General features: G+C 41.0%; 1 protein-coding gene across 4 annotated transcripts in view; it reads right to left on the reverse strand.

Moving 5' to 3' along the window:
- Nucleotides 1-1,454: 1,454 nt before the first annotated feature.
- LOC103476756 (C-terminal-binding protein 2-like) overlaps nt 1,455-25,443 on the reverse strand; it is a 74,268-nt gene continuing 50,279 nt past the window's right edge. For 2 of the 4 annotated variants that reach the window (XM_008429308.2, XM_008429305.2), the window contains 8 exons: nt 12,078-12,232; nt 7,940-8,084; nt 6,670-6,876; nt 5,616-5,830; nt 4,547-4,677; nt 4,342-4,469; nt 4,132-4,255; nt 1,455-2,450 (listed from right to left, as the gene is read on the reverse strand). In XM_008429308.2, coding sequence (XP_008427530.1) covers nt 2,267-2,450; nt 4,132-4,255; nt 4,342-4,469; nt 4,547-4,677; nt 5,616-5,830; nt 6,670-6,876; nt 7,940-8,084; nt 12,078-12,232 — 1,289 coding nt within the window. In that variant the 3' untranslated portion in view covers nt 1,455-2,266. Of the gene's footprint in view, nt 2,451-3,829; nt 3,908-4,131; nt 4,256-4,341; nt 4,470-4,546; nt 4,678-5,615; nt 5,831-6,669; nt 6,877-7,939; nt 8,085-12,077; nt 12,233-24,728; nt 25,438-25,443 lie in introns of those variants that run through there. The other 2 variants (XM_008429309.2, XM_008429307.2) reach the window with 2 other exon arrangements.

Here is a 25,443-nt window from a genome sequence, read left to right on the forward strand (position 1 = left end):
CCAATAGTGTGGACTCGTCCCACAACGTTGTCTGACCTCACAATCGTGCTTCCAAAAGACTGGTCAAAAATGTCCATAAAACCTCTCCGAGACACTTTGGAAAGCCTTTAAAGAAGACTTCAAACTGGTAAGAAGCAGCTGACTGACTTGTTTTTGTAAGATAATGTAATGTACCACTCTGTATTTTAAAGATGTAATTTATAACAGCAGGCAGTCATTCACAAACCCATCCGCAATGCCAACTTCTGACCACTAGAGGGCGTAAAGAAATCTGCATCTGTAGAAGAACATAATGCTATTTTAATAAACCAGACAAAAGGAGATTGCTGTGCTACAAATACATTACTCTGAGAAATTCATCGCTTTATGAATTCAGGAAAAATATTTTTGGGGATCATGATTTAATATCAACAACTTCAAATATATTTTTTATTCAGCTCTAACGTTTTCCAGACACAAGCAAATGGGAAATAAAAATATAAAATGTGACAGACAGGTGTGTTTCCATGTCACTTGAATAAAACTTGAAGCTTCATAACATTTAAAGTACCTTTTGAATCGTGGTGCAAAGGAAAATAATAATGGCCAATCGTAAATCAGAACAGTAAGTTTTATTTATTGGTTCCAGCTGCACTGTATGCTATATGTTCACCTTATACAAGAAACAAATACAAATACTCACACTAAAAACCAAACAATCTGCTAGCAGCCACGTCTTGCTAAAGTCCTGGTGTTGAGGGGATGGATGGATGGATGGATGGATGGATGGATGGATGGATGGATGGATGGATGGATGGATGGATGGATGGATGGATGGATGGATGGATGGATGGANATGGATGGATGGATGGATGGATGGATGGATGGATGGATGGATGGATGGATGGATGGATGGATGGATGGATGGATGGATGGATGGATGGATGGATGCATGGATGGATGGATGGATGGATGGATGGATGGATAGATGTGGCTGCTGCTTGTTCACAGAGCCTCCAGGAGCCCCATCTGGCTCTCGTCACAGCAGGGAAAACAAAGGGGGAACTATGAGAGGGAGCGAGCGAGAGCGAGGTCGGCCACATCAGGCTACATTTATATGAACATTTAACAAGGCAATACAAATCTAACAGGAGTGAAAACCTTCCAACATCAAAAATGAAAAAATGAAAAAAAAAAAAAAAACACAACGGAGAAATAAAAGCAGTAATCCAGAGTTTCATCTTGTTCTGTTCAGATTTGATGTTTTTGTTTTTCCTGAGTTAAGACGTTTCCCGTTTCGATTCCCCCTCCCCACCCCGACGCATTCATATCTCGCAAGTGTGTTGCTGCCATGCAAATCAGGTCCTTTGGATGCCAACAGACAATATTGTGTTCATAACAAGCAAACATCCAAGGTATTTTGAAAGATTACATCTCAATTTAACGCTATTTCCCGATTGTTTGTGTCTTTCTTCCTTTTTTTTTTTTTTTGGTTTAAAAGGGTCATTCCTCACAAATCCAAATGTTATTCCAGATCTACTTTCTCCTAACTTTTCTTTACATTCTGGGGGCACAACCCTTCACAGACCGAGACAGGCGGAACTAGAGTTTAGATCAAAGGAACTCCTCATCTTTCCTGTCTGCTAAAACACGACTGTAAACCCTCGAGTTTTTCACAGACTGAACAACAGAAAAAAACAAACAGATTTTCAACAGAAGCACGGAAAAATAAACATTCAGAATGGAGTAAAACAAAAACATGTATTTGAGCAGAAGTGTGAAGAAAAAAAAGAAGAAAAAAACTAAAAGGGAAAATTAGTCTTGACACGGTCCAGGGAGGACGGGGATCAGGTTTCCGTTCTGCCTTTAGTTCCTGGTAACGCATCCCAGAAGTCAGAGGAAAACCTCCATAATACAGACGGAATGGTAACAATATAAAGAAAAACTTCACTTTTTATTTTCCCAATCAGGAGGCAAAATCAAATCTGAAACAGGGAGAGAGTTTGGATCTTCTGCACAGGAGTTTGACAGTCGCTCAGTCCCATCTCGGTGTGGCAGCTCAGGCGTGCACCGTCGTCCACTGTCCTCACTTGGGTCTAGTGGTTTCATACAAAAAAAACAAAACAAAAACAAAAAAAAACAGAGTGCGTAACACATTGCCCCACAGGCAGTTTGCTGGTAGGTCCAGATGGCTGAAGTCAAGCTTATGTTTGGATGGGTTGACTCGGTCGGATCCTTGGTGTTTACACTGGTTTCGTGACCCTCGTCAGCTCCGGCGGCGGTCCTACTACGGCTCAGTCATGTGCTCTCTCATGGGGTCGCCGTGTTTGGAGGGTTGATGCGGGGAGGCAGCCTGTGACGGATGGGTGCCCGGGGGGAGCGTGTGGGCGATGGGCAGGCCCCCAGGCACCAATCCCTCCATAGGTCCGATTATCCCGCCAGGTGCGACGCCCATCACTCCGGGAGGGAATCTGAAAGTGAACGCACGGAGTGAACAAACATGGAGACGTACACACTGGAACTTATGAGGCGACGAGAAAATAACATAAAACGTTCCCAGTAAATGGCCGCTGTCTGTTTCAATCTAGAGATGTATTTAAAGGGTCATTATGTTGAGATTTTGAAATTTTGAGGTTTAACTGATTATTTCTAAAGCACAAAAAAAAAAACACAAAATTAAACTCTATTTGACTAACACAGCAAGAATACAATTAAGTCAGAGGCTTGTTGACCTTATATCAAAAAATGTTCACATTTTCTATGAGATTTTTATCACATCAGGAAACGGCACCTGGTCTGACATAAAACGATACGTATAAAAAAGAGGCACGTCAAGGCGATAAGTGTCTTAAAAACATTGAAGTATTCAAGACAATGTGTAAAAAGGGTGAAAAACAAATGTCAAAATGTATTTTTGTCATTTCGGATCATATCAATTTCACCACAAAATCCATAAATTTGTTCATGTTTTCGAACTTTTTCCACATTTGTCACAACTAAAAACTTGACGTAGTAGTACATATTTGTGAAGTGGAGAAAAATTTGAGTTAAAGCCCCCTTTAACTCTGATACCCCTGCATGAAATCCTAATCAGTAAACGAAGTCCCACCTGTGTGTAATGTACAACTCTTTGGTCTGAGAGATCAATAAAGAACAAAAAGCCTCAGTGTTAGGTTATAATTGATATCCCAAGTTTTGAACATCTGAAAAGACCATCGAATGGAGAGCTGGCAGCATCGTGCTGAGGGGAGAGTAAAGGCTGAAAACTGGGAAAAAGAATTGGACAAAACTATTTTTAGAGGCTGCAAAAAAAGTGAGAATTCAAGAGCGACTTGTATTTAAGGTCTTACAGTGGTCTAGTCAAAGTTATTCTGTAATCTAATTCAAACTTTTTGAGGTATTAAAATACATTTAATTGAGTTAAACAAATTCATTTTGAAAATATTTACACTCCCCCTAATGTTTCGGGGGTTACCTCCACTTTCCAACCATGCACCACTTTCCTATCACACAAAGTCAAAAGAAACCGTCCTGATAACGACGGTGAAAGTTTGTGGCTGCAAACAGAGCAAAATGTGAGAAACGCAAATAACACTTCGAGCTAACTGTCCGCAGCCCATATCTTGTTTCTCTTTCCTCTTCCAACCCCTCCAGCGTTAGACAGAAACACAAGTTGTGCTTTGGTTCCTGCTGAGGGGTGGGAGGTGGAGGGGTGGCTGGGGAAGCAGGGCGGAGGGGCGGCGGCGGGTGCAGTCACTGGGCGTGGAGGTTAGCGGGTGAAGGAGAACAAGGTTACAGCACTCTGCAGGGTTTTGTTGTCATTAAGAATCTTTCTTTTGAATTCATTTACCTGGTAGAGAATTAGGTATATAATTTGTCCTGCATTCCCCCCGTTGCTATGGCCTGTACCATGGTTTGGTTCACTCGGCTGTGTGAGAGAAGCAGTTCAGGCTGGTTGAGACAGTGCAGAGAGACTGGGAAGCGCACAGCCTAGACTTAACAAGCTCATTTGGGCCGAAAAAAAAAAAAAGCACACAAAATTGAATTCACACAAACACAAATACAAACTCTTCAGACCGCCCCAGCCGCGCGCTACTGCGTGAGTTGAGACGGCACAAGTTGCTCACCGTTTGGCGTGCGAAAACCTCCTACCTGTAGGCAGCGCCGTTGATCTCTGGGTGGACCTGGGGCTGCTGCTGCTCCATCATCCCCCACGGCGCCGTGGACACGAAGAACTCTTTGTTGACGCAGTTCCGCAGGCTGTCGGGAATGCGACCTGCACGTGGGAGGGATCGAGTTTCGCGGAGTCAGGAGACGGAAGCTTGCTGCGGATTGGGAAAGGATCGAGAACGGGATCCGTACCGGTGATCGCTCTGCGGATTTCCGTGGCAGCGGCCTCCCTCATCTCCAGCGACGCCTGCTCACTGTACCAGGCGGTGTGGGGCGTGCAGATCAAGTTGGGGGCGTCTTTGAGAGGGCCCTGGGAAAAGCTGTTCGGCAACGAATAAAAAGTAGGTGGAAACGCGTAAGAAGAAATAAGCAACAGATACTAGGAGATGAGGCGCACCTGAAAGGCTCTGACTCATGGACGTCCATCGCAGCGCCGCGTATCCTGCCTTCTTTGAGGGCCTGAGCCAGAGCTTTCTCATCCACTAGCCCTCCCCGTGCCGTGTTGACCAGGAAAGCCCCTTGGCGCATCTAAAAACACACACAAAAAAACACAAAACAGGAGAGTTTTAGCTCAACCCGACAGAAGACACAAGCACTATTAGATTGATTCATTGGGGTCTAGTTATTATTAGTTATTAGAAATGATTTGGTCTGTGGTGATAAGCAAGGTGCCATTAAGGGAATTATAAGGTTTTCCTGAACCTCAGACGCTGCTGTGACGTTTATACCCTGTAGGTGGCAGCAGTAGGCAGCAGGAGACTAAAAGGACTCAGAATAAGATCTGCACTCATCACAGATGAAAACACATTGTGTGCACCAGCGGCATTGCATTTCAAGGTTACAAAAAGTAACACAACTAATTGTATTTTAGGGTTAAGCTGCATTGCTTATAAACCCCGCATCCTTTGCTGAACGGAGACATTCTTTGGTTTTTAACTACCTTGCTTGTTGGCGGCTCAGCATAAATATGAGAACATAAAACATAACTACGTGCTCTGGAAGCTGACTAAGCAGTGTTAACAGGGTAATATCTGGGAATAAATGTTAGGTAACTGCAAAAATATAATTTCTAAACACTTAGAAAAGTCTCTGCTGTTAGATTTACACTCTTACAATTTGATAGCAACTTGTTATGCATGAAGAGTTTGCAAAAGAACACACTCCAATCTTACACCCACACTCGTTGGAGGCACCTGGATCACACTGACCTCAAAGTTATAAATGGACAGAAGCGACATATTCTATCCACCCCCACACGTCTCAGCAATGTCTCTTTCCGTGTGATTTACTTCTGATATTCAACAGTAGAAGAAGAAAAGGTGACGGCTGAACAACACGGAAAGATTCCCATAGCAGATTCTCCAGGAAATCGCCAGCTGTGTTTTTTTTTTTATTTTTGAATTTGTTCCCGTTTTATTCATCACCATGGTCGCGCGGAAGACGGAGGGGTCCGTCTCAAGTCGCACCTGTTTGATGGTGAAGTCGTTGATGAGGTGGTGGTTGTGTTCATTCAGGTTGCAGTGCAGGGACACGCAGTCGCTCTGGTACAGCAGATCCTGCAGCGTGTAGACCCGCTGGACTCCGAGCGAGCGCTCCAAGCCGTCCTGCAGGTAAGGGTCGTAGAAGATGACGTTGAAGCCAAACGCCTTGGCCCGCATGGCCACCGCCTGGCCCGTGCGCCCTGATGGAGGCGAGGAGGAGAGAAAACCAAAAGTGGTGAAATGTTGTGTGTGTGCGTGTGTGTGTGTGTGTGTGTGTGTGTGTGTGTGTGTGTGTGTGTGTGTGTGTGTGTGTGTGTGGATCAACACACGTCTCCCTTCCACGAATGAGATGCTCTCTCGTCTTTCCCATATTGAGGAGGACTAAGAGCAACGTGTCTGTGTCACGCCATATTTATAATCCACAGAAACAGAAAGTGTGAGAAAAGAAACTATAATAGACACTCATAGGATTTGTTAGAGTTGCTAGTAAATATATGTGACTTTTTGTACATATTTTGCAAAAAATATAGGCAAAAAGTCAAAAATATGACCTCATTTTTCTTTTTCTAAAAATGCCACAGGCGAAACACATTTCTAAACTTTAATCAATTGAAAAACTTGATTGACTAATTTGATGAATATGAAAAAAAACATATTACAGTAGAAAAAAAGCTCATCTGCAATTCAGATTGTGCTAAAAACAACTACAAATTCTTAATACGTCCACATTGAAATCTGCAAATTTACTTGACTTTTTCTAGTAAATTATTTTATAGGTCTTGAGTTTTTTGTTTTTGTTTACTTGGATAAAATATGCGTTCCATAAATTGATGCAGAAATTGCACAACTTGCTGCATTAAAAATGTACCAGCCTATAAGCAACGAGGTTTTTGGCATAAAACAGTCAAAGGTGGAATGCTCTATGATTCAGGAAAACATATTTCTCCTTTAAAACATCCCATATCTCCTTTTTCATACCTTAGAGAGACTCTTCAGAGCCTGTCTCCAGAAACTGCAAGTTTCTAAATAAGGTTCTTACCAAATCCGATGAGACCGAGTGTCTCGCCCCGGATCCTGGCTGCCCCCGACGCCACCTCCCGGATCTGCTCCACACTCTGGACCCGCGTGCCCTCCCGGAGAGCCTGGTACAGCCATGTGTTTCGCCGGTACAGGTTAAGGACGTGACAAAGCGTCGAGTCTGCCGTTTCTTCTACAGCTGCTGAAGGAATGTTACACACGGCGATGCCTGGAGACGGACAGACAGAGGAACGCACATAGTAATGATTTAGTTTTAGTTTAGATGAGTTTTTCTCATACTCTGTCAGATCATCAAATGAGTTTGTATATTTAATGTCAAAAATCACCAGAGTAAATAGAAAATGAAGATCTTATTTGTTAGCGGCAAAAAACAACCCAAAAAAATTACTTGTCTGCTAAGCAGACGTTTTTAAATCTGTCATGAAATTAGCACACCATTTAAGAAAAATAGCATAATGCTAACAGTAGTGTTACAGTATTTGGGATGTGTTGCTGCTTCTGAACGCCGGTTTTGGAAATGGTCTAGTCGAAGTCCAGGTTAAAATTTCTATTAAAATGCTGTGGTATGATCTTAACCAGGCCTTCTATGTTTGAAAATTGTCCAATGTTGCTAAAAATAAAGCTTTTTTGCTAACAAGAGTGTGTCAATATGTGCCCAGACTCTGCAGAGCAACGCAAGAATCTGCATACCAGTTATTACAAAAAGTGCCAAAACCACAACCTAATAAATGAAACAATCATTCGAAAACATTTAATATGTTACACTACAGTTTATATTTAAAGTTAAAATGTGTTTCATGTCCAGTAATTAAACAGCTGCATTACAAAAAAACTAAACGGTACAAACTAAGTAACTACCTGAAAGACGATCACAGTAAGAAATCAATGTGATGAAACACGGCAGCAACGCTAATCAGGATCTCACACTAAATCCGCCTCTCATACCAAACGAGAATATAAAGGATTTCCAGCTGCTCTAAAGTAGCTCCATCACCTCTCATGTTTACAGACAGTAATTAAATTCTACAACACATGTTGTTTATGTTAAGCTAACATAACCAGTAGAGTTTGGTTTGACCCTGAGGAAGAGGCGAACTCTCTTTATCGACTTTGAATCACTTGTGTTATCGTTCCCCTCCTCCCGCATGGATAGGCCATGCTTGCTTTCTCGTTCCTCGTTTTCATTACTTTCGGCATATAATTACTGCGTCATGCTGAACGGCCTCGATCTGCGCGCCGGTAACCGGCCTCTTTGTGCTCCACAGCCTCACCGAGCTCCCCGGCGGCCTTGATGTCGATGTTGTCGTAGCCGCTGCCGATGCGTATGATGATGCGCAGCGCCTTGAACTTCTCCAGGTCCTCTCTGGTCAGGGTGATGGTGTGGTACATCATGGCCCCCACGGCCTCGTTCAGCACCTGCGGGAATCACCGTCGTCTTTATCATCCGTTTAAATCCCACCCCGTTATCCTGATGTTCAGCAGAGAGCGACTTGTTGCAGCCGCCGTGAATAAAAGTGCTTTCACCACCTTCCTTTATTTATTTATTTATTTATTTATTTATTTATCTATCTGTTTTTTTCCTTCTGGACCCGAGTTTATGTCCGTCATCTTTCATCTAAATGCAAATGGACTGTTGATGTGTGCTCTAAAACACAAGCAGTTGTGTCTGTGTGTTTACCGTATAATGAGCGCATGCAAAAGCTGCTTTTTGTCACAATCCATTAACTCAGACTGTATGCAAACAAGGTCAGAACGGGTGCAGGCCGGACAATAAAGTAGACTGACAGCTGCTGAGAAGCGCAGCGAGCATTAAGAAGTTGCCGCGGCGAAGCCAAGGCCGTTAAACAACTGGTTTAAATTCACGACCCGCTAACAGAATTGACCTACCTGAGGCAGATTAGCATAGTCATGAATTTCCCGCCCAACACATTTTTATTGGAGTTAGAAATAACAGGGGCTGGATGCTAAAGCTCAAGGTTGAAACTCCCTTTGCGCATTAATGCCGTTATGAGTGCAACAGGAGCGCCGTGGGCTTGGATGGAAGGACGACGGCGAGTCGTTGTACCCTGGCTAAGCAGTGGGAAAACTGAGAAGATAGATTTTAGATTTCACTAATGAGTGAAAAAATAAATCCCGCAATTCTGCAATTAGACTTGGTGAACAAAACACAAAACCTTCAATTTATTGAAGGCCCACGTGAGAACCACAAAGAAGGTTTCAGTATGAGCAAATATTTATTTCTGAAGTTTTGGGAGAGACACGACAATTGAATCTTTATGCGTTCAGTCTGAATTAGAAACTAAGTAAAGGTTAGGAAGCAAAGAGACCAAAGTACAATAATTAGTTAGCATCCACAGCTACTTTGTTAGCCTTAAACTGAGCCAGACTTTTTCCCATAATGCTTTGTTAACTGCTTCAAGCGCCAGAATCATTAAAGATGTCAACGTTATCTCTTGAACGCAGAAACGAATGGATTTTTGATATTCGGCACCTGTCATGAATTAAATTAGGTTGATGTTTCATATGAATCCTGTTTACACGACAGACAATCTGGCTAAAAATGGCTGATGTTATCACCTTTCACAAAGGCACAGAGGTAGAGATACAGAAATCATAGATGTAAACAAAGAATTGTCATTAGTTATGTTCGAGATAATATATTGGCATGACAACACAGGTCCTTTGCTTTATTTAGAGCTGCACACAGAGACTGATATTGTTTTCATGCTAGCTACGCTAATTACGTTAGCTGCTAATGTAAGATGATGCAAAAATATCACATACTGAACTCCATTTTGTCTATATTTTAAAAGAGTAAAACCTTTATTTACCACAACAGTTATACATGCATCTACTGATATGTATGAAGATCACAGCAGGAAGGCTAGAAAAATGATTTTGAAATCTGTTCTTATACTAATTATTATTACAAACATGGAGTTCTTGCATGCTACAGCGTTCTTACAGATAAATAAAACTGAAAATATGATTTGCATTGTTGCATTGAATTACCCGAGAGTTTTCCAAATGTTTTTTTTTTTTTTTTAAATGATGCAAGCTACTTTTCAATACAAAAAGCCACTTGGCTTATTTCAATTTTCTTCCGTTAGCTTAGGAAGACTCAAACCTGCTGAACTGATGACAGAGTTCACAGCCAGCTGCTTCAATGACTCGATTCTGTCATGACTGGAGTTTGCAGTTGCTCATTTCATGCTCATCAATGAAGCAAGTCACCGCTTTTGACATTAGTAAAAGGTGAGAGCCGTTAAGCTAAAAGCAGCATCTTAAATCAGCAGCGGAGTGGTAAGCTAAGCCTCATCAGGGCAAAATTAAGCTCAAATAGCTGTAAAACATCATTAATTCATAATATATTCTTTGGCAGATTTTACTTACTCTCAAACTCTCCAGAAACCTTTTCCAGTTCACCCACAAGTATATTTTAAGTGTTGTAATTAGCACTAAAACAACACTTTGATTTCTTTCTGAAATTCTAAGGGCTGCCTTTGCCTTTTCAAGGACAAGACTCCTTCACCCATCGAGCGTGAGTGCTCTCTCATAGATTTCTCTTTTTTAACTCAGCTGGCATCACAAAACGCTCACCAGACACCGCAGGATTACACGCTCAACTTTGAGAATATCAATGAATCTTTCTTTGCCATGCAAGTGAAGAGGCCACTAGGAAAAATACAAACACCTCGCAAGAGCAATTCGCAAGAAAAAATGCGTATTATTACTATTTATTTATTTATTTTTACATAATTGGACTGTAATGAATTGAATATTTTTGTAATCTGAACCAAGTAAATTGGGATTAATTGGAAAATAATGAAACTGTATTCATTTCAAATGAATCAAATTTAACAAAATTTTAAATAAATTCAATCAAATTGAACTGATGTGAGCCAAGTAGCGTTTGTTGTATAATTGAATTGAATGTGATATAAAATAATATAACCAAGCTAATAAAAACAAACAATTCAACAATTAAAAATACTGTATAAAATTTTATTTTAGTAACTCAATTCATTGAGTCAAACATGTCATGTAGATTATTTTTAACACCTCATCAAGCCTTTATTTCTTTTAATTTTGTCAAAGTCAACGAAAGCACAACATTTAAGATTAGAAAATGGCACTGAACCAAAAATATATTTTTTTAAATACACAAACGTGGACTTAATATGCTTAATACCTGCATACTGGTTGTTATTTTCCTAAGGTACTTTTAATCTGATAAACGAGCCTCATCTGAACATACATGCTAATGTATTGGACTGCAAAATAAAAAAATAAAAAAATTGTAATGAAACAAAAATGTACAAAACCATAAATGAATTCGGTTGTTACTCTTCTGTTTTTTGTTTTTTTTTGTTTGTTTTAATCAATCAGTCTCCATATGTCTGATTCCTTCATCGCTACGTCTGAAAACTTCAAGGAAGTCTTGTTACAAAAACACAACAAAACAAAGCAACGCTTCAGTTTTCCCAACAGAGAGTTGGTGATGTTGTTCATGTGTAATTCGGAGTGCGCGCCTCTCCGCGCGTGTGTGTCCGTGCGTGTGTGTGTGTGCATGCGTGTGCGCGTGTGTGTGTGCATATTTGCAGCCCCTCTGTATCCTCTGCTGTGTCGTTATCGTTGTGGGACTGCAGCCAACACTGATGCTTCCAGATGGGCCCTCTGTTTGTGTAACATAATCACACTGAGAGCATTTCGCTGCACACAGATTACTAATACCAACAAAAAAGATTTACTTTGGATCTCATCAACTCAAACTGTAAAATTAAAACACACGAATGTTCAAGAAAACCCACTTCCATGTAGGCAGAACGAGGGAGACGGTTTCACCGTCCCTTTTTCTCCTCCAATCCCTTTAAAGAGCTCTTTTTGAGTTTGGAATTGGAAAACTTGCCGCTCGTCGGCTCCGGCGTACAGACAGTAAAATAAGACAAACGTTTCACCCACTCTGGCTGAGAACAATTACACTGCATTTCTATTACCAGCCTCCTCCTCCTCCTCCCACTCCTCCTTATTTAACAAAGCTGCACTTCAGCCCCCAGTGGGATTAGCGTCAGTGATGAAACCATTATGGCTGCACTGGGAGATTGGAATGAGCCAGTGGGCTGAAATATCATTAAAACATTACAGAGGGGGAGGCTTGGAAGGAGGACAAAGATTTTTCTTCTTCGACGAGCAGAACGCAAAACAATATTAGAAACAGAAGTTGTTACACCGGTTTGTGCGCCTTTTTTTCTTTTCATTATTGAAACGTTTGGTGCTTCTTATTTATTTTTATTTTTTTAAACCAGGCTAATGTGAAAAATCTCCCTCTTGATCACTGGAAGAAGTTAAAAGGGTAACACAGCATCTAAGAGGAATTGGCGATTATATTGACCAAGAACTAAACGATACCTTTTCGTGTATCTCCTGCGTGGACTGAGCGTCACAGAAAGCCACGGTGGCCAGGTCTTTGAGGATGGGCATCTCTACGGTGCAGTCGCGCCCGTCCAGCAGCGCCACCAGGGGGCGCGGGCGCATAGGCCCATTCATAATCTGGGGCCGGATACCTGCGGAGAGGCAGAGAAAACAGGCGGTCAATTATTTACACCTGGCACAGGTCAGGTCAGGAGGCGCATCCAGGAAGTGTTGACCACGGATCCCGTTTTTGGCTTCTGATCGATTTCCACAAAACTTGACCTCCTCTCTTCTTCTCTCAACCCGCCGTCATCATCGTCTCCTCTACCTGTCGGCGCAGGTCGATATCTCAGACGCGCATATTCACATCCACGATACGACCACCCCATGACTTGCTGTTTTCCCCAAACTGTTACCAGGCAACAGGTCCTTTCACCTCATGAGGTCATCACCTCCATTATCCTATCACTTCACAGGAGCCGGGGCAGGTCTTTACTGTGTATTTTTAGATGGTGGGTGTACAGTGTAAATTATTTGCAGTCATTCTGATGCTGGAATAAAAAAAAAAAAAGAGCAGTTTGGAAGTTTCTCCATAAAAGGGGGTCACGGCCGTTAATAAAACCCCTGCTACGTTCAATCAATAAATGTCCCAGGTTTGTTAAACAGGAGGTAAAATATAATCAGACTGTGTGAGCCCAAATGCTGATGAAAGAGGGAGAAAAAGAAGAAGGAGGAAAAAAAAGAGATGGGAGGTGGGGGGTCCAAACACATCCACTCTCTGGCTCCCTGCTGCCTGTTGTCATGGTGATTAGAGGATTTGGGCAGGATTATGAAATATTTTATTTAGTGGCATCTGCGCTGCTGGAGAGGACATCCAAGCCTGCTCGCATCGTGACTGCGCCTCTAACTCCTCCGGTTTAGGAGAGGAGAGAAAAGCTTTTCTGACCTCCACGGCTGAAATGTCCAAGCATACGCACAGGAAGTAGTACATGTGCCTGCATGGACAAATTAACAAACCGTGCTAAACTTAGGAGAAAAAAGGCGGGTGCGTGCATGCTGCCGAGGATTTTCTGCAGAGCTTTGCTTCTTGTGTAAATAGGATACATAGAACTTCATCAGTTTAATTGTTGGTTACTTTTATTTTTAGAAATTGATATTTTTATTTGGCATTCACTTGCTTGTAATTGCAAAGTAAAACTTCATTTAGCAAAAAGTATTAACATACAGCTATGGAAATAATTAAGAGACCACTTAAAATGATCAGTTTCTCTGATTTTACTTTGAATAGGTGTATGTTTGAGTAAAATGAACATTTTTCTTTTATTCTATGAACTACTGAAAACATGTCTCTGAAATTCCAAGCAAAAATTTAGTATTTATGTGCATAAAATCAGAAATGGTCCAAATAACGAAAAGGATGCTGCGCTTCCATACCTCAAATGGGGCAAAGAAAACAAGTTTGTATTAATTTAGAAACAATAATACTGATGTTTTAACACAGTAAGAGTTCAGAAAATAAATATCTGGTGGAATAACCATCATGTTTTCATGGGTTCTGTGTAGTGGTCTCTTCATTTTCTCCAGAGTTGCATGTTCATTTGCATTAACAATCATTTACTTATTTCTGTGTTACTGTGTCAAACATTTAAAGCCTCTCATTTCATCACCATCGCGTATAAAATATATTTTGTGACACAATACTTAACACCTTAAATCAAAGAACAATGCCGGGGCAGGGTGAAAAAATAAATGCTAAATCTCATATATTTGGAGACCTGTGCGTTGCACTGTTGCATTTAATAAAAACATGCACTGCGTTTTGGAGAATCGATATTTCCCAGCCGCTTCCCCCAGTAAATAAATAAATGAATGACCGAAACCGTCTTGCATGCAAAATGAGGAGCAGCGGCGTTCCCCTGTTCAGGAGTGAACTGGAATCAGAGGATCAATTTATATAAAAAAAACAGAGCCTAGTTGGTTGACATTAATATCATTGCTCTGACAAATGACAGGAATTATTATTAGCTTCATTCATTTGATTAATGCCTCTGCCTTCGCTTCTTGTTCTTCTACAACAGTCGAGGACGAACTGATCCAAATAAGCAGGACTGACGGGGGGAAGAGAGGAGTTCACCACTCCGAAACCGATGAAAGATCGCTAAAGGAGTGAACACGAGATGACTGACGATGCATTTACACAAATTTATCTCTGCGACAACAAATGATCTGTCAGGCTTTGCCAAGACAGATTGTAAAACATCGAGGGTGACGCCGGACGCCTCCTGTTAATTTTTACACATCGGTTTTCCCGCCGTAAGAATTACGTCCGGCAGCTGCGTGGCAGAAAGGACACAGACCAGAAGAGTGAAGTGGGCAGTCAGCAGTCAAGCAGAGTTTAATAAAACAAACTGTAAAGCCGCACAAAGGCAAAGTATCCCCTTTTGCCTCGTTGTGTTTAATTCTTTCATAATCTGCCTCTTGTGGGTTTCCAACTTCAGAAGAGGTGCAACAGAGCTGTTTGATTTTGGAAAATCTTCCTGTAAAGTCCCAAACAAGAGCGTTCAGTCTCACAAAGCGGCCTGAAACTCCGTGTGTCAGGCTGGCAGAGGGTGAACGGAAAACAATCACCTTTACCAGCTTTGTCCTTTAGATTCACCGTCGAGGCTTTATGAGAGACACGAGAGATTCACAAAGTACTTTGCGGCTCCACAGGAGTGAGGCAACGATATTCAGAAATGTGCAAAAACTGTCCTCAGTTGGTGACGCAAGTCTTTAAATGTTTCTAAAAACTTGGTGACACACATACTTTTTTTTCTGGAGAACTCAACAGGCTTTTAAAACATATAAATATATATATCTAGATTTAATTGTAACGACCAACATGTCATTACAATTACTCAATGGACTCTGAAGGATGAGACGATGACTCCACTCTGTGTTAAACTGCAGCTGCTCCAACTGCTGCCTCTGTTTGTGCCACATCAAACTCATTCCCTCTTCCCCCTTACAGTTCGCAGTGGTTATGGTATATGACTAGTTCCCATGGCTGATGGAGGCGTAGCATTCCTGGGTTGACTCGAATCACTCAGTCAGTGTTGTGCTCTTTCAGTCGCACGCTTAGCTCACGATGCTAAAGAATGATCTGAAATGGGCTGTTGTGGGAGAGTGTACAATATCTGCTGTGATGAAGTGCAGCAGTGTCTTCCTCGATTTAGTGGAAAGCTGGAATGTCGTGGTTTTTACGTAGCGTTTCTTCCATTCATAAAGATCCAGCTGGAGTTGTGCATTTAAAAGTGCCTTGATGCTGTCAAACCAGAAAATTTTACACTTCATTCTTTTCTAATTCTTGCAACTATGTCGGAGAAAACGTCCCAGTCGGCGAAGTAAAAACAAACTTTCAGGATTGAAAACATGTCGGCATAGCCAGTGACGCAGTTTTTTTTTTGTTTTTTTCCACTTCATCAGGATGTTTCATTGCACCACAGAAATTCTGTGGCTTTAGATTTTAAATGTCAGAGCTCTAAAAAAAAAAATAAAAAAAATAATTACTCGTTACTCTCTATGACAGTGCAGAGTTAAATGGCTTTTCTCCAAAGCTCTATATCAGTAAATTTGCTCTTTGGAAATCCTTAACCAATCTGAAAATATGTTCAGTTCCTCAGGGCCCGCTAACAGAGACAGAGGAGATTATGCTACAAACACAGAGAGATTGAACAACTCTGAATATTAAACTGCAACGCGTCTGTAACATATCGAAAGATTTTTTTCTTTTTACCAAAGTTAAGACATTTAAAACTACATTTGGTGCAAAGCAGCTGGTTTGGTTGTGGTAAGTTTGAACGTAACATTATGTTGATCTGTGTGGTTGGAGGAAACGCAGCATAAAAGCAAAGCTAAGTCCCACCTCAAAGAACTGCTGCTGCATTTAAAGTGACCAAGGAAACAACTAATCAGCAATTATTTTCAATTGATTGTTGAGGAAGGTTTAAATAACGTCATATTAAAATAAAAAACCAGACTTTTTAAATAAAATTAAAAATAAATAATTTACATGTTTTACCCTCAGACAAAAACATCTTGGGTGAATAAAAATAATTTCAAATAAAATTTAGCAATTGCATCAATAATTGTAGGACTGGCTGTACATGTACATACAGCATATGATTTCATGTGAATTAGTTGAAGGCAGGAGACAAAATATTGCTCTATTTCAAAGCACCTATGCAGTAAATCGGTCTTTATGACAGACACATAACAAATTTGTACTCAGCTGAATATCTGCTAGTATGGCGTTTTTAAAATAACCCAAAAGGTTTTCAAGTTATTTTTCCATAAGCTAATGTGACTGAGCAGTGCAGCTAATAAAAAAAAAAAAAAAAGTGTAAACAGACTCAGATGCATTATCAGTTCAAACAGTTGGATCTCGTCGAAGCGTTTGCCAAAAGTAGTGGAAATGAAAAATGTTGTCCCTTCACCTGCTCCTCCCCTGAATGTCACAGACACACACCTGGAGCCTGGGAAACGACAGGAGGAAAAGTCCACTCCAAATAGGCTGGCTTTGCCTTTTTAAGAAAAAAAAAAAATTATTTGTAATTTGTAACAAACAGGCTACGTAGGCATATTTGCACGTGTGCATGTGCATGCACTGGGCTTTGTGTGGGTCAAATGCTCCGTTTTTCTGTGCGATGCACATCATGCACATGTGGCCTGTATTGGTGTGAGTCAGGCACATCGTGCTGCTTTTGAACAGTAGTCATCACGCAGAAATGGTAATATTTCTGGTTGGACTCTTAAGTTTGTGTATGTGCCTGTTTGACGTGTTTGTATGTGTGTGTGTGTGTGTGTGTGTGCACTAATAAAGCAGGTGTAAGGAGCAGACTGCAGCCTCGCCGAACACACCTGTAGCTCCCCGGCTCTCCCCGTGTCTCATCATCACACCCCTGCAGAGTTCATTATCAGACTGGAAAATACCTCCATCTCCCGACGACAGCCGCACAAAAGCAATGGAAACATTATGAGAAAAGAAAAAAAAAAACTGTCACCCAGGGGTGACAAGTCGGAATCAGATGCTTTTAATCCCTAAATGAATGAGAAGGAAGCAGTTGGTGGAATAAATGCTGCTTTAGTTAAAGAGACTGGGTCAAGAAGCTGCTGATTAATTATTTTCTGGTTGCTAATTGGCTGACTGCAGCCTAATAAGGCAGAACGTGGCGCTGAATTTAAGACACAAATAACCTGCAGATAATTAACACTTAACAAGGTTGTTAATGTGGGTCTAAATGGCTCTGATACCTGACCAGCAATTAGAACAAACTTACTGGTAATACACCAAGAGAACTGAGACTTGGCTCTAGTTTTAGATCAAAGAAGAAAATAAAATAAAAATAAAAACACCTAGAGATTTTTCTGAATTCTTAAAGCAAACAGCGTTTTACCTAAACTCTCTCAAAAACATTCAAAAATAAAATGCGTCACACGTCACTCTGTGAAATGTGAATAATAGTGGTATGAAGGAAAATAAAACATGGCTGTCAAATGTTATCACAGATAAAAAAAGAATCTACAAGGTTTGCCATGCAACTCTGTTCAATTCCCTTTACTCTGGAAGTCTTAAACTTTCAGTGCAAATGATTCCCTTCAGAAATGACCACATCAGTGAGTAGGGCCATTTAATATCAATACAAATACAGCTGTTCTGTGAACACACTACTAAACAACTAACTTCACAAAGTCTGAGAATTAAAATCCAAGTAGTATCAATATTTGTTAAAACACTCTATACATTGTTATATCATAGATTTAAAATTGTAGCGTAGCATCAAGGATATGACAGAGAATTGGTTACAGAGCACTACTATGAACTCAATCTACAAAAGGGTTTGTAGATTAAATCATATATCAGAAATAAAATTATTCTTTGCTTACACTTCAACTCGAGCTACTATGCTGGCTTTTAGTGATAACACTGTGGATAGCTCTATCCTCATCCACGTGTCCTTGAATGATCTTCCTCCAGAGAAAAACAGTGAATAATGCCTTATACAACCAGTTCTTAGTTTTTCTGACCAAAGCAATCTACTTTGACCTGGACTAGACTAGAAATGTTTGGCTGTTGTGCTTTTTTTAACGTTGCTGCGCTCTAAATTTTTTCTGCTTACAAATGGAGACGTTCAAAAGGAAATAAATAAATCCTCCGATATGTAGAGCGAGAGACACTTTCAAGGAAAGTTGTGTTGCGTGTTCAATCGTTTGTGCTTAGAAGCAGACAACACATTAGAAGTAATACTGCTGATTTTAGAGAGCTATTTAAAATGGTATTTTCTAATTGAAACAGCAATCTATTGCCATGAAGAATAACATAGCATTCATAATAATAATAATAATAATAAACACCTTAGATTAACTTGAGCTTTTACTTGGAGTTTGAAATGTCTAAACCATCTTAAAGGTAAAGTTTAAGTATAATTTGCAAAACAATACTTCTATTTGTTTTAGGTTTTCTCATGCTGTCAGACATCATACAGGCTAAATTAAATAATCTACAAACCTAGCAATGTCCTTAGACAACTTGTCACCAAAAATGTTGAAACAAAAAAGGTCATTAATCTTCAACTCAATTCAAGTTATCCATATCTCAAAGAAATTTACAAGGCATATAGATCCAACAGATATCCAGAAATAGAAATCAGATCAAAACAATTCATTGTAATCCAAATCCTAGTTATAATACAAGCAAATCAAACTCCCATCCCTCCTCTAAGTAACCATGAGGCGACAGTGGAGAGAAACCTTCCCCTTTAAGAGAGAGAACAACCAGTGAAGTCGACGTTCAGTGTGATCACTGTACGTTTTGCAGCCTTAATCCCAAAACACCAGCAGCAAGCAAAACAAGACCCCATCATGAACATTACACACACTTCCAATAAGAGATAGGACTTAACGCATCACAAAACGTGCATCACCTCCTGAAGCCCAAGACCACCTGTGAGGTATCCTTATTCAAATTAGAACTGCATGTATGATTCACACGTCGATGTTACATTGTAGCCACAGCTGCCCTTAGGCAGCCCGACAGAAACGGAGTCCAACCACCAGCAGGCAAGGCGGTCCAAGTGTCTTCAACAAGGACACGACAGAAACATATCTGCATCTAAGCAGCAGCTTTGAACTGCTAGTTAATTCAATTTAAGACAGCCTAGACGATTTCATATTTTCTGTGTCCAAATCCTGCCTGTTTGATGGGATGAAGTCCAAGGCAGCATGAACCTGTAGGAAGCAGAGCTAGTTCTGCCCAATCATAAAGATCCAACCTGATGCAGACTCTCACCCTGAAGCAGGGAAGGAAAACACCAGAGACATTATTCAACAGTTATATAAACTTAAGAGAGCAGCAAAAACAACAGAATTAAAGATGGTTTATGTTGGGCTGGAAATTACTTTGGCTGCTTGTCTTTGGGGTTAAAATGTAAAGTGGCTACGCCAATGTCCTGTTTTGTAATTAAAGTATTTATTACAGCTCCACAGCCAGCATTGTCTCTCAGAATGAAAGAAACCAACAAATAAGAAAATGGGCCGAGTAAGTAAATCTAACAGTGACAATAGATTTTTTTTTTTTCCTTATCCAGTGATGGTCACATGTTCGTGCATCCCTGAAGAAAAGCTTTGTTGGACTAAAGTTGATGGTATCGTTGGCCAACACTAATCACAAACTGCACCATTTGTCAGGAAGTATGGAAACCTTTGGCAGAGTTGGCCACAGCGTACGCTCCACCACAAATGGATTACAGATGTTCCAAAGTAAAAAGCCTTTTTGGATCTTGACAGCGCAAATAGTTGTTTTAAACTTGAAGAAAGAGAAACAGAGAACTCAGGAAACGCGTCAGATCTTTTGTGAATACAGTTTAATGTCTGATTCTGTCATTTGGCCCTGCCCGCGTAGGAAAATGAGCTCAAATAGCTCCGCAGCCAGACGCTGTGAGTCAGAGATTTCACTCGAGAGCAAGAGGGATCATTTCCTTAAACAGAAAGAAAATATAAAATGACAAAAGAATATAAAATCTCATTCCAACATGTTTCTTTCTAAGCACTTGGAAACCAGCGTTTAAAATGGCATTCAAAAACATCAAACTACGTCAGAAATCCTTTTTTTTTTTCTCCTCTCAGGCTCTATTTTCTGACTAATCGAGCGGCCTGGATTTGCGGTTTCACGGATCTCCGACACACTTTCGCTGCTTTACAAAGACAATTTTATTTGGAAGTTAATGTGCTCCCTCCAGATTTATTTGTGGCTTGCTATTTGTGAGGTTGTCACACACTTTGAAATGTAAATGTTCCACTCCGGGACCACAGACTTGCATCAACTTACCTTCCCTATTATAATTTTACGAATATTTTCACTGTGTGAGCTTTCTGTCTCAGATTTCCGTTAATAGCCTTTTGAAACAGTTTATTCTCTTCACCTGCAGAGGAGTCAGACACTCAGACCCTCTCTTACGTCATTTTTTGAATTACAGGGGGGCCGCTTTGGCCAAACACTCAACACCCACTAACTCATGGATCCGGATCTCTTTCCCATCTCTGTCCCTAACAGCCACATAAACTCGTCAGACCTGCGCGATACAAGAAATCAGTAGGTGTTTTGGTGGAGCCCATAAAACTGCAAAAACAAAAGGAAGTGAGGAGTATTTTCCATGGCGCGATGATGTCAGGGACGGAGTTCACAGTAAGCTTGAAAAAGAAAAAGAAAAAAAACTTGGCAAGTGGTGCTGGACAAAAACGGTCTTATTGGGCTTAGAACCAACAGCTGGTTCTGGTTACCTAGTAACTCCCAAGCTGGCGGGCCTTGGAGATGAGTGAAATGAGGGAGGGGAAGTGCTGACCCCCTGGTGGGTTTTTCTTTGTGGCAAGTGCAGCAGGAAGCAAAGCACAGGCTTGATCGTAATTACATTAAACCTTGTCCCTGCGGGCCACCCAACCTCTGAACCCAAACACAGTGCGAGCTACGAGGAGTGGAAGTGCCACAACCATTGTTTCAGCAAACAAAAACTTGATTCGGCCCTAATTTTAGCTACAGTACGCGTACTTACGATATGATATGGATTGGCGGGGGGTTTATAGAGGGATAATGCTAAAATGACACGTTTTTGTTTTTTTTTTCAATGTAAAGCTTTGCAGCAAACTAAGTGCGACTGTGAAGGTGAGAGCTTTAAACATCTGAGAGATTAGAAACTCTTATTTTGAAGGACAAAAGGAAACCATTCTTGAAATGCACTGACGTGACAAGAGTTAGCTAGTAAAGACGGCTCATGGGGCTAAGTCAACAACAATCTTTCACAGCAGCACTGAAACTACAGTCATCCATGTGCGAGCGTGTCGGCTGCTCGGAGGAAACTGAAAAAAAATACAGAAAATTTTTGATCGAGAAAATCGCAACAGCCAGATAGGTTCTCTAAAAATGAACACATTCGAGATAAAAATGAACCAGTTGCAGACATAACGCTATATTATTAAATGATGCTCTAGCTTGTTTATGCAGACAGAAACATTTCGCTCTAACGCTGAGGGCCTGGTGACTGCTGTCTGCCCACTGGCACAGTGCAGGATGCTGTGTCCAGATACGTCTGTCTCTGTGAATATCTGCTTTTGATCATGTTTCCCTTTCTAATGAACTTGCCTTAATGTCATTCTTTTTGCTTAATGTTGACGATTTGAACTGAAGGCTTGTGTCATATCCATGTAAACAGCATCGTTTGGTTGTGGGCAAAGTATTCGAGTTATACTGTAGAAAGGGGCAGCACGGATTGAAAATGTAAATATCATCCTTAATTGCAGATCGACATTAATTTTAAGTAATCTCGGAGCCCTAAGAAGAAGCAAAGTTAACGTCTCTCACTTAGACTTGTCTAAACTTATCAAAGCTGAGTGGGACAATCCACTAAAAATCTGTTTAAAACATACAAAATTGTTTTTATATTGTAAAAATTCACAATGGGAGAAATGTAATGTCTGCTTCTTTTTTTTTTTTTTAATAGGGATTGATTGCCAATTCTAACACACTCATTCTCAGTCTTCTCTTGTGAGGAGAATGTGTTGTTGCAACTCTATTGATCATAAAAGTCCCAGACCTTATGAAACAACAACAAGGCCATATCAGTGTCTCCAACAGCTTTTCAATCCACCTATCATATTTTCTTGCTCTTCAAGTTCATCCACTTTCACACTATGAGTAGCAAAAAAAAAAAAAAAAAAAAAAAGAAAACAGTATGGTTACACTCTCTTACTGTCCATGCATGTTAATAAAAATCAGGGCCTTGCATTCTTGTGCGTGTTTACGATCCCTCAGGCAGTAGAAAAAGAGGGGAGGTGTAATCTTTTCTTTGGCAGAGTTGCCTTCGCTGGCTCCCAAGCAGACCCTTTCAGCGCCCAGCTACACTGCCGCCAACCCCAGCCTGTCTCTTGTTCCACTTATGTGGACACACAAAGACATTGTTTGTCCTTCCCTTCCGCCTGCCCACCCCCTTTTAAAGTTATCACCATCCAAAGGGTCCAACGGAGGGGTGAGGAAGGGAAAGGGAGAGAGGAGGGCAGGGTGGGATCACATGTAAAAGTGGAAGAGAGTAAAAAAAAAGGAAGGAAAGGAGGGGGGGGTAAAACATATGCTGACGCAAAGATATCACAGATGGTGTCAGTGCTAGCTGAGGAAGAGAGACAAGCGCCTATTCTCCTTAGAAGCAGCAAGGCCAGGGTTTGGGACAAAGGCAGCTGTCGGCGCTGACAGGCAGCAGACGGTGGACATCATCTTTACTTCACACGCACTCGCAGAAACAATTGCGTCCAAAGGGTTTCGAGATCTGTTATCAGCGACAGAGGCGCAAAAAATATCCAGGAAATCTGCAAAACTGCTTTTATGTAGCGTGCTTTGCTTTAGAATTACAGAAAACTTTCTGCAGGATGTATTGTACCCCAAACCGAAGTCCAGTGGTTACAATTCCCCCCCGCAGACCCCCAAGAGCACACCGTCAAACTTGCGTGCACAGTTGTGAACGTGAATGTAGGCACACTGGTCCACTTTGCCTCCCTGTGTGCTTTCATTCATTCATTCATTCATTCATTCATTCATTCATTCATTCATTCATTCATTCATTCATTCATTCAACAAGAAAACCTCAATTATTTCTTGCATTCCTATTTTAAAAACTCCAGATATTTCATAATTTTTTATATATAAAAAGCCTTGATCTTTCATACCTCTGTCTAGGAATCAAATGTCAAGATGAATCAGTTGTAACATTTTTTATTTTTTTTATTTTATTGTGGTGAAGCCTCTGTGTAGTTGAAAAATAATGTTCGATTCAGATAGCTCCCGGTCAGAGGTGAAATAGTGATTCAGACACTAAAATATTGGTGTTTTATTCATACATGCATACAAAACAACTATGACAATGTAGTTATATTAATGAGTGATGCTACATCAGTGAAATCCTCCTGATGCTTTAGTACATGTTGACCTTCTGTAGGCTTTGGTTGGGCTTTTCAAACTATTAAAATAAGAAAACATGGACTTGTTTCAGTAACAACCTATCACTGCCACTACTTATCACTTTTATATTGTTTAACAGATTAAATGTTTGTCCAAATAGTTAATAGTTTCTCTAAAGACACGGATGGGAGAGCTTTCAAACAGCCTGCTCTCTTGGAAGGCAAACTACATTCCCTCACTTTCAGCTATTGACACTATCTAAACTTTCAATGAGTCACTAAATACTGGACTACTTCCAAGTTCAGCAGACATTTCCTAGCATTAGCATGTATGCTAAAATGCTAATGTTACCACAATAGTTGTTCCTAATACAATACCTACAATTAGCAATGGCAATTAATGTTTGCCAGATTAGCATTTTCACTAATGCCAGCATATAAAATGATTTTAACTAGGCGGATTATGCTACCTAATCTTAGCTAACATACAATGTTAGGATATCTCCTTCAGTAGAGCAGACTAATGTAATAACAGCTCCAGCTTGGCTTTAATTCATTATTTAGTGTAGTATTCTCACCCTCTGAGGAGGACAGACCCCCAGGCTGAGAATTGTAGCTTTATACTTTGTGTCACCTGCAATGAAATCTCTACTTCGTCTTAAAACACTAAAAGTGAGGAAAGAAAAACACCCTAATGCTATATCCCTTGTTCAAAATGTGATTTCTGTAACAGATTTTAACTTATCAGTTTTTTTTAATCTTTTATTTAAAGCATCGACATTTTATGCAAAGGCAAATGGAAAGATTTTGCGAAATAAAGTGCAAACGTAACACTAAGCCCTTTACACAGACGAGAGCTACTCATACGCCAAATCATGTGCGACCTCTGACCCTGATCTCACTCTCTTTATACTCGTGTGCAAAGCTCTGCAAAATTGCCCGTCTCACACGCACACCGATTCCACGATCCACTTCATTTGTAAAATATAAGAAGCCCTTTCATCTTAAAGCCAACTCCCTCCTCCCTGCAGACACCACAGACATTTATTATTACCCATGATGGGTGCAGCAACACACACACACACACACTCACACACGCACGCACGCACGCTCCCATGCACGCAAGCACACACACACACACAAATATAAGATGTGAACTGTTCCTCTTGCCTGGGAAATGCTGTCTCCACATTGTTGAAATCAGGTAATGCACATGGCAGAAGGAAATTTTAGAGGTGACGGACAGAAAGCAGATTTGGGCGTTGGTGTGTTCTCACACACTGTGCCCTGGGGTTATTCTCCTCTCTGCCTCCTCCTGCTCCAGCCTCCTTCTGTCCTCTGTCGCTTGTCTCGCTCCCCCGCTGCTTGTTTCCAAATCTGTCCTCCTTCGTCACCTCACCCCAAGAAGTTCCATTTCTCAGATGACTGGTACTGTTGGTGGCGGCGGTGGTGGGGGGAGAAGAGAAGAAAAATGGATGGTGGCACAAGAGGGCAGCGGGCGAGGGGGAGGGACGCGGAGAAGAGAGACGATGGCCACTCTCCCCGCTCTCTGCTCGCGCGGTCAAAAACGGATCCTTGAACTCTTTAAATCTCCAGAGAGGAGGAGGAAAATGAAAGGATCTCTCTTCTTTTTTTTTCTCCCTCCGGTCGGCGATCGGCACTTGTCTTTTTTTTTTTTTTTTTTCCTCCTTTCCCCCCCCTTTTTCAGCTGGATCACTCGTATCCGTTTCTCTCCAGCCTCCTCTCGGTCGGCTCCGTCTCTCTCCTCCTTCTTCTTCCCTCTTTACAGCAGGATCGGGCTATTCATTCAGACGTCAGGCTCGCTCCGTCAGCCTTTTGTTGGAAGTCACAGCGAGACGCAGGGAGAGAGAGGAAGAGGTTGGGG

The sequence above is a fragment of the Poecilia reticulata genome, linkage group LG15 (genome assembly GCF_000633615.1).
Source record: "Poecilia reticulata strain Guanapo linkage group LG15, Guppy_female_1.0+MT, whole genome shotgun sequence".
Taxonomy (NCBI): domain Eukaryota; kingdom Metazoa; phylum Chordata; class Actinopteri; order Cyprinodontiformes; family Poeciliidae; genus Poecilia; species Poecilia reticulata.